The sequence below is a fragment of the Zasmidium cellare genome (assembly GCF_010093935.1).
Source record: "Zasmidium cellare ATCC 36951 unplaced genomic scaffold M409scaffold_35, whole genome shotgun sequence".
Classification (NCBI taxonomy): Eukaryota; Fungi; Ascomycota; class Dothideomycetes; order Mycosphaerellales; family Mycosphaerellaceae; genus Zasmidium; species Zasmidium cellare.
The window spans coordinates 173,532-188,760 of NW_022986979.1; the positions used below are offsets into that span (position 1 = coordinate 173,532).

Genomic DNA, 15,229 nt, shown 5'->3' on the forward strand with positions numbered 1-15,229 from the left:
CCCATCACCCGGCGATTCGACTTTAACACCGACTTACACTAACGTAGCGAGATGACCGATTCTTTGCAACAGCGAAACTCTGGAAAGACCGATAACTATGTTTTCATCCTTCCCATCGAGGATTCTCCAATTCTTGCGCGGTCTCGAGACTCCGAAGGCTTCAACGGACAACGCTAAAGTACAAGAGCACCAAGGAAGAAAGCTCAATGCCTTCGCCGGTTAGAACTCAGCCAGAACAATCGAAGAACCAGCTTCGAGTTGACGGCGACGTGTTGCCCACAGTCGAAAGTGCGACCTCAGAAGATCACATCGATGACAAGGAAAACAAGCTGGACGAGAACAACGCTGATTATGGAGAACCCGAGTCTGACACGGCCCATCCAGCAAACGCTGATGAGGAGGCTGCCATCGAAGGCAATGAGACAACTCTGCACCGAGTCGATAGCAAGCCGTACTCCGTCTTTACACATGGCGAGAAGAGAATCATCATCTTCTGCGCTGGAGTCTGCTCGTTCTTGTCACCGGTATCAGGCCAGATTTACTTCCCTGCATTGAATCAGATCTCAGCCGACTTGAACGTCTCTTATGACCTGGTCAACTTGACGATCACTACATACCTGGTCAGTTCGTCGATCATCGCATCTTCGACTCGCCTGTAGACTGACTTTTCTTAGATTATGCAAGGTCTCGCGCCCGCGTTCATTGGCAGCCTCTCAGATGCGGCCGGACGACGTCCAGCCTACATTGCCTGCTTCATCATCTACATGGCCGCCAATCTCGGCTTAGGCCTGCAAAATAACTACGCGGCACTCATGGTGCTCCGATGTGTACAAAGCGCAGGCAGCAGCGGCACCGTATCCCTCGCGCAAGCAGTCGCCGCCGACATCATCACATCAGCAGAACGTGGCGTGTATGTCTCATACATGTCTGTTGCGCCTCAGGCTGGCCCTTCGCTCGGTCCCATCATAGGTGGTTTGATCGGGCAGTACTGCGGCTGGCACTGGATCTTCTGGTTCTTGCTCATCGTCAGCGGGACTATCTTTGTTCCTGTCGCACTGTTCTTTCCAGAGACTTGTCGCAAGGTCGTCGATGACGGATCTGTCCCACCGCCGAAGTGGAATCGTTGTTTGACAAACGCTATAAGAGAGAGGAGAGCAATTCGAGAAGGCCACACAATCCCATGGGAAGGGCGAGAGGAACTCGCTCGAGCACGAAGCCATATCAGAAAGCTCCCCAATCCCTGGGAGTCGCTCAAGATCGTCTTCACCAAGCAAGCCGGCTTCATCATGCTATATGCTGCCATTGTGGTCTGCGGTTACTACGCCGTAGCATCCTTGATCCCATCTCAATTCGGCCAAATCTACGGCTTCAACGAGATTCAGATCGCCCTATGCTACCTCCCCTTCGGCTTCGGCAGCCTGCTAGCAGGCTTGGTACGAGGCCGCTTCATCGACTCCAGATATCGCGTGCACGCCAAAAGACGTGGCCTACCTCTGGAGAAGAATCGCAATGTGGACCTCAGTAATTTCCCCATCGAGCGAGCCCGGCTGGAAGTTGCAATCCCAACATTGGCTATGGCTGCAGCGGCGGAGATCGGCTTTGGGTGGATGGTGCAAGCACATGTCAATTTGGCTGGTCCACTGATCTTCCTGTTCGTCATCGGCTTCTGTGCCAGCGCTTCAGTGAACGTCGTTCAGGTCCTGCTTGTCGACACATTTCCTGGTAAAGCTGGCTCAGCTACGGCAGCGAACAATCTCATGCGGTGTTGGTTTGGCGCTGGTGTTACGAGTGGAGTCATTCCCATGATCAACAAGATTGGGATAGGGTGGACCACCACCTTCTTTGCACTCTTGCCTGTGCTCTTCAGTCCGATCTTGTGGTATGTAATGGTCAACGGGCCCAAGTGGCGGAAAGAGTACCGTGAGAAGAACGAGCAAAAAGCTGCGAAGAAACAGGCCAAGGCTGATGTGGCTGGAGAGAAGGGGATACAAGGAAAATCATAACATCAGCGTACGCCAGGGAGAATGTTCGGAGCTAGACAGGTTCACCTATCTGAGCCGTGTCGTAAGTATAACACAGAATTCCAGCCTGTGTGCTCAGCACTTCCTTCACAGGAACATCATCCGCAAGACTAGGGAACGAAACCGGTATCAGATCATCCACGCTGGCACTTTCATTCGAGCCCATTGATTTCGGCCCTGAGTACGCTCGGGAATTTTGCTTGCTTCTGCTTTGCCAGATCCACCACAGCCTGTCTAACTGGGCGTGATGGAGGAAGAAAAGGGGCTCTTGATCGATGGTCAGCGTATATCAGTTGTTAGGTCACGTCTCACGTACCAGCCGGGGCAGTGAAAGACAGAAAGTCGCCTCCTATCCCTAATGGCAGGTGATTGTGAGGGCCATGTTCAATGCCCAGTACGAGTTCCATATAGTCGTCGGTATCCAGCACGTCAGCGGTGGTCTGTGGACTCAAGTAGCTAACGTCGTAATGCCGGACGCCGACATCTTCTTTAAAGGCAAAATGTCTCGAGAGGCAGTGAAGTTCGTAATGCGTGCCGTTGTACAGGGCTGGCATGTTGGCGAACGGGCCTTGCTCCACACAGTCATGATTGTTCTCGTTGCCTGTTCCTCCAAAGCCTGTATAATCATTCAAGACGGGAGAGTGCGTGATGGTTTCCCAGTCCAGGCTCCAGTCCCAGTATGGCATCGGGCCGATGTATCCACATGACTCTTGTAAGGCTGTCTCATAGATATGTACGAAGTATCGATGCCATGGCAGAAACAGGGCAGCCTCATGTGCTAGCAAAGAGCCGCTGTCAGCCTCGTGTGCCCAAGCACGTTCTTCAAGGGTTGCCTACCAATGTATCCGATATTGCGATGAACCCACGGAAAGTCGTCATGTAGGCTTGCATTCGGATGAATGCCGGAGGGTGTTCGTGCAAGGCACTGCACAGCCTTCAAGTAGTCGAGCTGCTGTTGTTCTGAAAGAGATCGCCATTCTCGTCGGACTCGTGGCTGTGAGCATGTGTTCACAGCATTTATCCGTGGGTATACGATCGTGAAGGCTGTTATGATGAGTGCCGCGCATAGCGAGATCACGAGCGCGAGGCGGTAAGGAGTTCTGACTCAAGTCAGACGTCTTGTTCTATGGTGAATGGCCTTGACAAGAACTGACCGTGTCTTGTGCACGAGTTCCGTCTCATCCCCCGGGACAATCTGGTACTTTGGTTTCCATCCCGATTCTTTGATCATGATGTGTAGCATCGAACAAGGGAGGTATAATCAACATCTCATGCATTTCCACTGCCAAAAACTCGGTTCGTCGGCCCCGTCAATGTCCGCATTTCTGCGATCAGCAGACAACGAGGGATCAACCTTACAGACACTTCTGCATTCTCCGTAAGCCATGGAGGATCTCGTCCAGATGTCAGCACTTGTCTTAGTACAGATGATTGTACGGATCACAGTGCCGGCCCCGGGTGGCATCCATCACCTTCCAGTGATATATACGCCCAAAGAAGCCAAATGTACGAAGCCAGAAGTACATCACGCCCTGTATCTCTTCGCTTGCAGATTGTCATATGCATACGGGGAACGGAGTCCACAAGGATTTCGACGATTTTTGCTGATTTAGGCAGTTCTTCATGACAGTCAAGCCGACTTCAGCCAGGCCCTGAAGAATGCATTCCCCGTATGCATATGACACCCTGTAGTTGACACACCAACAGAGGGAGCTAAACTAGTTGACAAATGGGTAGCAAACGCAATACTCTCTGCCCGTGGCCGCGATTTGGAACCAACCCTTCCTGCTTACCCGGGACATGATGATGCTTCGTTACAAGCTACTATCTACGATCCTCATCCCAAACTGCCCCATGTTCGCGTGACCCTCTCCTCTCGCCCTCCTTCACACCATCGTATCCACTGTCACAGTATCCAAAATGAGCCCCCAAAGGAAACGTATTGGAATCAACATCTGGCGGCGTGTCCCTATAGCACGCTGAATTCTCTGTGGCGAAATCCCGAAGAGCGTCCCAACTCTGGCACTTCCGCACCTGCTCGTCTCCGGCACTATCATCTCCGAACGTATATAGGGGCGTGTTATCGGCTTTGCAGATGATGTATTGCCGCATCATGTCGATGCAGTGCCCGGCGTGGGGAGGGTTGAATGTGTAGTCTTGGTGGTGGACGGCTTGCCAGAAGGTTTTGCGGATGACTGTCTGTTGATCTAGATCAGATGGTGGTCTCAATACAAGAAGACAAACATTCAGGACTTACAATGCAGTGCATGAGGTGGTATGCCTCGAGTAGATACACGTTCTTCGTACTGTCGCTTGGCAGATGCATGCTCTTCGGCCAGTGCTGTGCCGTGGCCCATTCCCGATCGACTGCTATGAAGCCATGGGCAGGATCTATCATCGCCTTTAGTGTCACCATACACGGTTGCCGTCGCAAACAGCTCACTAATGTCATCCCATAGAGCATCCGTCTCCGTGAAGTTCTTATCGCTGTATTCTGTCCACCAGTTGAAGCGCGTGAACTTCGTGGGCAGTCCGTCGACGAGAGCTGTTCAGAGGATCGTAAGAGATTTGCGGTGTCCAGAAGATGTGTACTGATCATACCCCATGATTTTGGTGGCTGGTCGGTATCGATTATGTTGGCGTGAAGCCAGCCTACTCGTTTTGCGATCCCCGGAGCGACTGTGAAGGTAAATGTGTTCGTGAGTAAGACAATGCAAAACAGAACGCCTATCGTCCAGGCAGTGGAGCTTCGTTTTGTGGCATTGACATCTGCCTGATCGAGCTCATCAGATCTTCCTATTGCGTCGGGTGTGCCATTGTTGAGTGCTGTGTACGCAGCAGTGTTGTCTTGCCACGGCCACTTGCCAATGGGCTTCCACGAGAACTGGGCAGAAGGCATCTTGCGAGAAAGCAGTTGTTCGCAGGGCGAGCAAAAACCGAGGCTCTCATCTGTGACCTTGCCCCAGCCTCGTCTGAAGGGGACCCACCCTTTCTCTGGAAACAGCTAATTCTGCGATTTCCGGAATCCTTATATATCACGCAGCTGCTGCATGTGTAGCCTTCTTGTTGATCGTGTGCTGATCTCGGGCCCTAAGTCCGCGAATGTAGGTCAGATCTAGCGTAAGAACGGGCATTCTGTCAGCATGCTTCCCACGCCGTTCATATCGACGAGCTGCGTATGATAGCCGTGAGGGATCATTACATGTTGCACCCGTGTCCCACTCAAGTCTCGCCGAATCGCTTCAGTGGACTTCACAAAATCTACCTTTTTCATTCCAGCCACGAAAATCAAACCCAATCGCAAGAAAGCATGAAGGTCGTCATTGTCCTCAGTATTCTGGCAGCGTTCGCGATTGCCGCACCTGCTACAGGTAATGCCCACAAGCACATGTCCGTCTTGCACTTGAACTCACGTGCAGCAAAACAAGTACAGGCGTAGCGATACGTACGAAGAGCTCGCTGAAAGCCCAGAACAAGTCGACAGTGCTGAAGACGTCGATCTTTCAAGCTTGGGGGTTGGAGGTAAGTTGGACACATTCGGAAATGCCTGTCGTCGTCTTGACTGACTCCGCTCTGAAGGGTACCGCTCTTAGACTTCCGACGTGGTGAGGCCGTTCGATGGCGGGATGGTGATACCTGGCGAAGTCGTGTCTTTGTGCCGCTCAAGAGATGGTTCATCGGCATTGCGTATCGTAGAAGGGGTAAGGTAATGGGCGTAAATCCCCAACTGCATTGTAGCTTCGAAGGCGTCAAGGATAGCTCCGTCCTCACGCTCGTTCATCCAGTGACGGGGAGAATTTGCTGCCCAGAAAACCTCTTCCAGTCTCATTCCAATTTCGGTGCAAGAATTGAGCGCATTTAGTCTCCCGGCAGCACTACCAGCCTTGCATCTTCGGATGAAGATCTGGCACACAACCTGTGTAGTACGACGAGCCATCGTCCTGCAGCATACACCGCTTTCCGAGCTCTGCCGCGTCAAGTGCTGCTGCATATAGAGGACTATCCATAGAGACGGGCGGCATGCTCTTCGAGATCTGATATTTGGTGACGTTCTCCCGTAGAACACGTTGAAAGTCGGGATCTGTTGCAGACTCGCTGTGGACAACTACACGGCTAAGTCTCGCTGCTCGCCATGAATATGAGTCCGTTGCATTGACGAGTGCATATCCGACTGCGGTCCAGTACTCGTGTGGTGATGAGTACATTTCCAGTGCTCCTCTTCCCAGCCACGGATCCGCTATGCCGGAGGCGGCGTAGAAGTAATTGGCAAAGCCACCAAGAGGCGACACATGAGCAGTCAGCATATCTATGCTATAGGAGACGCTGAGTATCTCGTCGTCGCTCTCAGGAGACACATCTAGCTCCTGGTTTACCGTCTGGTTGGTGAAGCTTTGACAATTCCCGAGCCGCATGCCGCAAAACGAGAAGTTGATGTCCGTGATTGCTTTATGTTCACTATCCCCGGACAGTTTGAATGGCGTGATCAACTGGAAGCCAGCGTACTCTGCGATGTCATCGAGGTCTTCATTGAACAATGCCGGTAAGTATGGTGTCGCAATCGTGGCGTACTTGAGAGGACCCAGGTCACCCAGTGCTTTGTTGACGGGACCTTTGAGTCCGATAAGAACTCTTGCGAGTGCGCCTATCTCTTCTGACGCGGGCTTGCCCAATTTCTTTCGCCACAGCCGTGCCCATTGCCGCGTCGAATCGGCATAGGCTCCATTGCAATAGTACGGCGGACTCGGTGATTCATTAGCATGGCGAGGACCATTTGAACAGAGAAGATCAACTCACGTCGGATGCACAGCATCACTGGAGGTCGCTTTCGCCATGAACTTCCTGTACGCATCGTCTCCATCGTATCGGCCGATCGTTATGCTCGTGCCATTTCGAAAGCTGATCGCCGCAGTTCTGAGACGTCTCTCGGTCAGTAGCCCCCTAACATACATGTGTGCTCGTTGCATACCCGTAGCCTGCTGCGAGGCTGAAGCCAACGGCGTAAGAATCCCCGGTGGTGTTGTGATGAACGGGCGATCTTGGCCCTATGACTATTGCCCATCGCTCACAGAGGGGATTCAGGTCGTAAAAACAAGTGAAGATGTTTGGCACGAGGACATATAGTATGTAGGCAAATACGAGGATGATAAGGAAGCAGACGATGAGGAGGCAGATGCAGATGCGACGTCCGGTTGAACTTGTTCGTGGCGCAGGCTGCGTGTGTTGTTGCTCTCGGGTCTCCACGACGATGGTCCCGTAATTGCGATTTTGCTCGGCCATCGCATGTTCTGGTTGTCTTTCTTGGGCGTGAGTGAGAGCCCCATGTAGCTGAAGGCAGGAAATGGAGAAGCCTAGAACTCTGGAGGATGCGGCACAGCGAAAGTATTTCAAGGAGCTTCAGCCGCAGACCATATTCATGCCTTAGGCATTGAATTGGGATACTGCTCCAAGGACATCTTTCCCAGCGACCAGCCTTGTGCTCCCGAAAATGCAGAGTGCTCTTTCAGACGGGGCCGATCAGTGAGCATCAGTCTGGTGCGGGGCGTCAGACTCTTTCGACATCGTGGATATCTGTTTCAAAGGTTCATATTCGCGTTAGAAACCTCGTCATAAAATCTATTCTCGACTCAGGGATGATGATGATGATGGACTTGTGGTTGTAGGATGCATCAAAGGCGAAGTCGCTGAACAGTCCCAAGCAGAGGAAGAGTACGGCGTCCTGAATCGACGGTCATAGACACAATCCTCGTCCGTGTTTTGGTCCGAGAATCCGCTCCGTGACAACTCCACCTTCGCCTCAACATCACCTTCCTATGTTCTCATCAATGTTTCGCAACTTCTAGACCGCGCCCGACAACATGCTGCAGCAGTACCTCCAAATTTACACTCCAACTGCCTCAGCCTGGCAGTGACTGTGCCATTGCGGAAGACGACGGGAATGGTTTGCACAGAGCTGCTGTCCGCTTCTCTCCATCGAGATGCCATCACCAAGGACAATGATACGCTTAAGGTCAAAATCTGGCCAACTCTGAAGTGTTTTGCGGATCGAGCGGGATAGTTATGGGAACTATGGAAACTCCGTCTTCCTTGAAACTCCCGAGAATGATGTCGTCGACAATCAAGCCGAGAACCAAGTCAATGGGTATTGATGGCCTTCTCGAGGGAAGGACTATTAGAACCACCCGGCCAGCATGCAATTATCAACAGTGAACAAGCCAGCAGCTCAACCACATTTCACAATGACTTACGCTACACTAATTCTCCTTATTGCGACCATTGCAGGCGCGATACCGTTGCCGTATAAACATGTATCACCCTAGAAGAACACGTCTTTCCTACAGCCGAAGCCAGCTCCTTGGTATCAAACCCGATCTTGCAGCTCTTGGTCAATAGCAGCTTTGGACCATCGTTGGTGTCATATCTCCTCGACGCGAGTGCTGGTCGTCTTGACGATATGAACCGGAACAACATCCAGATGCAAGTAAGTAAGGGCAAAAGAAAGGCATCAGCCTTCCAAGTGCTGACTAGGCCTAGATTGTGAGCAACGCCAATCTCGACCAGGAGAACGTCACAGCAGCGCACATAAGCAACGACGCTGTCCACCAGGCTTTCACGTCGGCACATCCTGGTCGTTTCGCGGCATTCTGCGCACTCGCAATGGACAGCCTGGACGATGCTGCTCAAGAGCTGGAGCGCTGTGTGACAGAACTCGGCTTCGTTGGAGGACTTGCAAATGCAAATCTCCCAAATGGGACATTTTTCGATTCTCCCTCCTACTGGCCGGTCTTCGCTGCTGCTGAGAGGCTGAACGTGCCTTTCTATCTCCATCCAGGCTTTCCTCCTACTTCACACATCTTGCAGACTGGTGGAGCATTTGCGCCTGCGATCGGACCGGATGGCAACAAGACCTTCAACGACTACGTTGCCGTGACTCTCGCCTCCGACTCGTGGGGCTTCGAAGCTAGCGCTGGTCTTGCATTCTTGCGACTCTATGCCGCTGGCTTATTCGATGAATACCCAAATCTGAAGATTGTCCTTGGACACGTAGGGGAGATGGTCCCATACATCTTGAGCCGGTCCGACGAGTTCTTGAGTCCTTTGACAGCCCCTAGGAAAAGCCTGGCACAGGTATGGACGGAGAATGTATGGATCACAACGAGTGGATGTTTCTCCTTGGATCCCATACCCACATTGCTTTCGAACACGGCGGCGGAGAGGATTATGGTGAGTGCTAACACGTCTTGATCTGGCGAATCTTGGTCCACTGACATGTTCCACAGTATTCCGTCGATACCCCTTTCAACAAGAATTATCAAGACAGTCTTTTCATGGAGAGGTTGCGTAACTCGGGGCTTGTCACGCCTACTGAGTTCGAGCTCATAGCTTATGGTAATGCTCAGAGGCTGTTTGGGCTGAAGTAGTGGTAGACGACCGGATGTATCGCTCATACTATGTACATTCCGACTTCGGCCTTGCATACACGTCTCTGCTTAATGGAGCTTTCCATGGGTTACATTGATCAGATTTACTTCGTACCTCACCAAATAGACTGCATCTTCTCGTTCCAACCATTTATCAACTCCTCGGTATCGGATCCTCAACTCTAAATATAGCCTTCGATAGTGGCTCGAGCGCACTTCAACGGTACCAGCCTTCGGACTTCCCCTCCTCATCCTCCCCATCCTTCCCGCAATATCAACAATGGCATCCGACGAGACGATAGAGCAATGCCTGCAAATCATCGGCGAAGCCATCTCTGTCGAACCTGAGGAGTTTCAGGACCACGAAACTTGGAAGTTCCTGGGACTCGGCGATCTCTTGGCATCCGCGACCGCCTCCGATATCAAGAACCAAGCCGGCGTGGATGTACCGCCAGATGTGTTCTCTTTATATCCTACTGTTGGCTCACTGAAGGCTTTCCTCAGGGGTGGCTCGTCTACGTCGAATGGCGATGCGAGTCGGCCGAGTACTGCGATTCATTCTCCGCTGAGACCTGGCGCTGCTCCCGATCTCGGTCCGGCCGATCCATGGGAGGGTATTCCGAAGCCGAAAGTGCCGTTGTCTGTGGTATTGCAGGGAAAGCCCGAGACGGCGAAGACGGTTGTGTTTCTTTTCCCAGATGGAAGTGGTGCGGGGACATCGTATGGGACTCTTCCTCCGATCGGAAAGGATGTCTGCTTGATTGGACTAAATTCGCCGTTCCTTCGCCAGGCGCAGAACTTCACGTGTTCGATCGAGCGGATGGCGAGGCTGTGGGTTGGCGAGGTTCGAAAGTTGCAGCCTAAGGGCAAGCCTTATGTTTTGGGCGGCTGGTCTGCAGGTGGCTTCTATTCGTATGAGGTTGTGAGACTGTTGACCGCGGCTGGGGAGAAAGTCGAGCGACTAATCTTGATCGACTCGCCATGTCGGCTGGAGTACGAGGCTTTGCCGGCGCAGGTCGTTCAAGAACTCACCAGGAAAGGACTTATGGGAGCGTCCGGAGAGAAGAAGGCACCAGAGTGGCTAGTGCAGCATTTCACATCGACGGTCGGCTCAGTGGACAAGTACTGGCCGTCTGTCTTGTCAAAAGAGCACACCCCTCCCAATGTGAATTTCATCTGGGTCAAGGAAGGATTGGTGAAGAGTGTTCCGGAATCTGGACTTCAGGTCGATATGAACATCAAAGTCACTCGCTTTCTGTTGGAGCCGAGAGGCAACCTGCAAACTGAGCACTGGGAGAAGCTGCTCCCTGGAGCGAAGTACACGTTTGACTATATGACTGGAAACCACTTCCAGATAACACAGCCGCCTCATGTAAGCTGTCTATTGAGATGGATGACTTGGAACACAACTAACAGATTCCGCAGGTCGACAGTCTTGGAAAGATTCTGAGCAATCTGGTGGCGTCTTGAATGAAAAAGCAACGGGTCTTGAGAAGGAGCAGGATCGCATTGCTACGAAGTAAATTTACAACTTTTGAGACAGTACAGCACGAGACAGAGTCACGACAACAGTAAATGGGCAAATGAAAGCACAAGCGAGGGCATGTCGATGAGCTTGCCTAAAATTAGCAAACTGTTCGCTTTTGGCATCTCACCTGGAATGCGTACATTGCTAAGCCCGAGAAGAGGGCAGCCTCAAATCCCACTCTGCTTCGGACCATTTACTTCAAGCCACCAAATATCTCTGAGTGGTATACTCCAGGTAATATCCCAGATCCTTGTGATAGCTCTCCACCGACCTCGCCGGACTGTACTCCCGCCTCGTACATGGCGGGCTAATTTCCCTCCCAGCAAACCTATCAGCGATCCAATCCAACCAGATTCGCTGACCCGCATACATTATAGGCACATGATCTACCCCCTTGAACGACGCATACTCCAGCTTGCTGTCAGGATAGTTCTCACATGTCTCGTTGACAGCTTTGTCCACAGTCTCGATAGGCAGCACCGAGTCAGGTGTACCCTGCAAGACTAGCATGGGTCCTGCAAATAGGCGGCCGCTGTTGGCCATGAGGTTTGCATAGCTTCGAAGCCGTGGTGAAGATGCGTATTCGGTCTTGATTAGGCCTGGCTGGAGGATCAGTTGGGTCAGGACACTGTTGCAAGCGCTGACATCTCTGATCAGGTTCAGGTATCTGATCCCTTTGTCCGTGAGCCATTCGGAAGGGTGGAAAGAGGGACAGATTTCATCAATGCCAGTGATGATCCCAAAAGCTATAGTCGTCGCCGCAAGAGGCTGGCGCTGGAGGGTATAGGAGATGTTTGCGGACGGCGACGCAGCGATCGTCCCAAGATACCCTGCAAAAGGCACATATGCCAGCCTTCTCGCCGCTGCCCAGACAGCGTGTCCTCCCTGTGAGTGGCCGACGAGAACAAACCTCTCGCTCAGCTCCGGAAAAGCTTCTTGTGCGGCTTTGACGGCGTGGATCATATCGTTGCCCTGCGCTGACGAGAGCCAGGTATGTTTGATCGGCCTGCCGTCTGCATGTCGGGAGACTCCAAGACCAGCGTAGTCTGGCGCTACCACAACATAGCCTTGCAGGGCCAGAATGTAAGGGCCAGAGTACTGATACCACAAGTTTCTGATATGGCTGGGAGCGCACTCGCCTACTGCGCCGGAGGTTCCATGGCCCCAGCCTACGACCGCAAATTTGCCTTTCCTTTTCGGATCTTCGCCAGGCATATATGGCCAGAGAACGTATGCTGAGGCTGGAACAGTGCTGCCGTTGAAGGTCTCCGATTGGAAAATAATTCGCGATAAAGCGGTGCTGAGGGAGGGGGGGGGGGGGGGGGGGGGGGGGGGGGGGGGGGGGGGGGGGGGGGGGGGGGGGGTGTAGAGTGAGGTGTTGGTGTATCCCTCAACGGCCAAAAGAGATCCAGGAGGGAGATGAGATGTATTGGCTGGTGGGATGTAGAATGCATCGTCTGATACACTTGGTCCAGCCCAGTTGGTACGCTCGAACCGGATTGCTGTATTGACGTTCTGGGCCGTCTCCTCGTCCAGGCCAGCTTTCTCAATCTGTTCCCTGCAAAGTGAGAAGGATGAGTTCCAGTCGCTATTTTGTGGCGTTATTAATTGCGTTGAAGCGAGGCGAGCCAGGCTCAGAAGTACAAGATTGAGCCACATCTTGTTGGGACCTTCAGTGTTTCGACGACAGACTGTTGCACGCCAGGGAATGCGTGGATTTCTAGGACGGCTAGGAAACATGTGTGATCAGCACATGATGTGGTACGTTGACGAGGTAACCGTGAAAGCCGCATCGACATGGTTGTAGCCTGGTACAGCCATCCTTGATCCCTTCGAACTTAACCTTTGGTACCTTTGTGTCGCTCAGGGGTACCGCAATAATGCTCATATTTGGGCGCTTGGGAACTTAGATAAGCAAGAAATGGTCGATGTTGGGAGCATACATTCTATACGATGTCTCTATGCACCATCTCCTGCGCTCGCACATGTTGGTGGATATTGAGCGCTCTCCTTGATTCTCTCCTTCAACTTGTCACCATCAATCTCGATGATGAAGTTGACTTCTTGCAAAGGCTGTGCCGTCGGTGCGAGAGCCTTCTGATAAGCGTGGATATTGCCATAGTTTGGCGAAGAATAGCTAGTGTCCACATCCAGGTAGAACTTGGTGCTGTTCTTCACAATCGAGGGCTCGACCATGACCGCGGCAGCTGTCTCGTCCCAGAAGGGAAATTCGGTACCATAGTACTTGTACATAAGTTCACTGTACGGCGTCTTGACCTCGTAAATCTCGTCGAGGAAGTCTTGTGTGCTCATGACTTGGTTGGCGACATTACCACAAATGGTGATATTGGGAAAGTCGGCGGTAAGAGCAATCTTGGTGGCTTCAGGATCGATCATGAGGTTGATGTCGCTTTGCAAGTCCGCAAGGAGCACGGATCCCGTCGTCTGTAGCAAATTGACGTCCAGGTATCCACCCATAATGACGAGCTCCTTGGCATTCTTTGCGAATGTGGGATCCAGACGAACGGCCAAGGCGATGTTTGTAAAAGCACCGCCCGAGTAAATGCTGATCTCGCCGGGGTACTTCCTGACTTGTTGGACCATGAATTCGACGGCTGTGATGTCCGGCACGAATGTTATGTTGGGGTAGCCGTAGCCTGGCTTTTCGAAAGCGGCTCTCGAGACTCGATCTGGATCGCCACTCGTCGGGTCATTGCCTAGTGCTTCATATGTGAGGTTCTCTGGGGCGAAAGCGCCTTCCCATGCCAGCACTCCATGAACGTCTGCCCAAGCACGATAAAGACCAGGTCGGTTCAGAAGAGGCCAGTCGGCACCGCGGTAGACAGGAATGCAACCCAGTCCGCCAACTTGCAAGGTTGCAAGAGCATGCAATCCAGTCTGCAAAGCCCAAGAGTTTGCAGTGTCCGAGACAATGCCAACGATATCCCAGCCTGCTTTCAAGGCCTGGAAGATGGGGATAAAGCCAGCAATGCCCCAGTCATTGTCCAAGATAATCTTTGGGCGGTATGTCGAAGTTGCGTTCGTAGTGTAATTCGACTGCCTCCGGACATGAGTAGAAGGGAAAGCTGCTGAAAACTGAAATGCTGCTGCAGCAGCGAGAGCAGTAGTGAGCCGCATGGTGAAAGACAAGCTAGGCAAGACGCAAGAATATAGGAACTTGCAGGCCACGCCTCGACATCCTCACTACTTATACCTTCCATTTCCACACTACCATAGCGACTACGCAGAAAGCCGTGCTTTAATTTAGAAAGTGCTCATCAAATTCATGGAGCAGCGAACATGTAGTGATGTTCTACGTCCAATCGGGGTCTCCAGATGGAGATGGCCCTATCGTCGCCTATCAACAATGCCGTTGTTCCGCCGCTCCAGACTAGAAGATTTTGCTCGTCTAGGCGGGACGATATCAGGCTCGCCCTCTTGTCGGTGGTCTCCGATTTTCTCATGTCATAGCAATGAGCCTTGAGGAGGTTCCTGTACATTTGAGCATGCTCAGTGGTAAAATCCCTGGACCCACATCAACCGGTCCAGAGCCCACGAGATGGTGTCTCAGGCGGGCATTACAGTCTTGCCGCTGAAGCGAGTTGACCTTGCAGGAGTTGACCGTCTTGGGTTTCACGCTTATCGTGTCCGAGGGCAGCCTTGCATGCGACTGAGCCGTGGATGACTGACCGGCAAAGGAGCAGGTATAATTGGTGGCGGCGAGAGCTCTGTTAATGGTAGCCATCGTCCTATTTCTAGAAGATCGTCAGACTCTAGAATGCAGATGAGTGGCCTCGATGGCCAAGGCAAATATTTTGATAGTTGGATAAAGAAAGTGAAATGAGGCGAAGTTTTAATCCTTGCTGTGTGATTCGGAGAATACAATAGCATCTATAAATTACAAAGCTCTTGCCATGACTTAAAATACGCTGTGGCGTGGTCGCTTCTTCAGGCGACACCCGTGACGCAGTGGCTTAGCGTGTCGTTCTTATATTTATCCTGTGGGATCAATATGGTAATGCGAAAGTCGCGAGTTCGAAGTATGTTCTGCCATCCGGCCTCTTCTGTTTGATCTTCGTGCTAACAGAAATTCAGTCTCGCCGGGTGTAATGGATCAACTTTTTTGCCCCTTTTTAATCAGCCCACCACAATTTCACCGGCGGCGCTTATTAGCTATTGACTTTCGTCGACGATGTCTCTTCTTTTGCGACTACATATGTGCTGCTTATCTTCGAATGTATTTGTTCTCCACATGTCTCCGT

General features: G+C 52.1%; 8 protein-coding genes across 8 annotated transcripts; 3 read left to right on the top strand and 5 right to left on the bottom strand.

Moving 5' to 3' along the window:
- Positions 1-206: 206 nt before the first annotated feature.
- M409DRAFT_69076 (uncharacterized protein) lies at positions 207-2,003 on the top strand (the record flags this gene model as incomplete). Its single annotated transcript, XM_033818115.1, has 3 exons — positions 207-364; positions 446-620; positions 675-2,003. The coding sequence occupies 3 exons, from the start codon at positions 207-209 to the stop codon at positions 2,001-2,003; spliced, it is 1,662 nt and encodes a 553-aa protein (XP_033663364.1).
- A 31-nt stretch (positions 2,004-2,034) lies between these two features.
- Positions 2,035-3,252, bottom strand: M409DRAFT_27101 (uncharacterized protein; the record flags this gene model as incomplete). Its single annotated transcript, XM_033808420.1, has 4 exons — positions 2,035-2,288; positions 2,338-2,799; positions 2,859-3,121; positions 3,176-3,252. 4 exons carry the CDS (start codon positions 3,250-3,252, stop codon positions 2,035-2,037), a joined length of 1,056 nt encoding a protein of 351 aa, XP_033663365.1.
- Positions 3,253-3,845: 593 nt separating this feature from the next.
- On the bottom strand, positions 3,846-4,920 carry M409DRAFT_27102 (uncharacterized protein; the record flags this gene model as incomplete). Its single annotated transcript, XM_033808421.1, has 4 exons — positions 3,846-4,220; positions 4,279-4,412; positions 4,465-4,566; positions 4,623-4,920. The coding sequence occupies 4 exons, from the start codon at positions 4,918-4,920 to the stop codon at positions 3,846-3,848; spliced, it is 909 nt and encodes a 302-aa protein (XP_033663366.1).
- Positions 4,921-5,896: 976 nt separating this feature from the next.
- Positions 5,897-7,298, bottom strand: M409DRAFT_27103 (uncharacterized protein; the record flags this gene model as incomplete). Its single annotated transcript, XM_033808422.1, has 3 exons — positions 5,897-6,761; positions 6,816-6,932; positions 6,988-7,298. The coding sequence occupies 3 exons, from the start codon at positions 7,296-7,298 to the stop codon at positions 5,897-5,899; spliced, it is 1,293 nt and encodes a 430-aa protein (XP_033663367.1).
- Positions 7,299-8,472: 1,174 nt separating this feature from the next.
- M409DRAFT_27104 (uncharacterized protein) lies at positions 8,473-9,439 on the top strand (the record flags this gene model as incomplete). The annotated part of the gene is made up of 3 exons (XM_033808423.1): positions 8,473-8,499; positions 8,553-9,242; positions 9,299-9,439. The coding sequence occupies 3 exons, from the start codon at positions 8,473-8,475 to the stop codon at positions 9,437-9,439; spliced, it is 858 nt and encodes a 285-aa protein (XP_033663368.1).
- A 280-nt stretch (positions 9,440-9,719) lies between these two features.
- M409DRAFT_69078 (uncharacterized protein) lies at positions 9,720-10,909 on the top strand (the record flags this gene model as incomplete). The annotated part of the gene is made up of 2 exons (XM_033818116.1): positions 9,720-10,811; positions 10,865-10,909. 2 exons carry the CDS (start codon positions 9,720-9,722, stop codon positions 10,907-10,909), a joined length of 1,137 nt encoding a protein of 378 aa, XP_033663369.1.
- A 256-nt stretch (positions 10,910-11,165) lies between these two features.
- M409DRAFT_69079 (uncharacterized protein) lies at positions 11,166-12,626 on the bottom strand (the record flags this gene model as incomplete). Its single annotated transcript, XM_033818117.1, has 1 exon — positions 11,166-12,626. The coding sequence occupies one exon, from the start codon at positions 12,624-12,626 to the stop codon at positions 11,166-11,168; it is 1,461 nt and encodes a 486-aa protein (XP_033663370.1).
- Positions 12,627-12,926: 300 nt separating this feature from the next.
- M409DRAFT_69080 (uncharacterized protein) lies at positions 12,927-14,202 on the bottom strand (the record flags this gene model as incomplete). Its single annotated transcript, XM_033818118.1, has 2 exons — positions 12,927-14,024; positions 14,182-14,202. 2 exons carry the CDS (start codon positions 14,200-14,202, stop codon positions 12,927-12,929), a joined length of 1,119 nt encoding a protein of 372 aa, XP_033663371.1.
- Between the last annotated feature and the right edge of the window lie 1,027 nt (positions 14,203-15,229).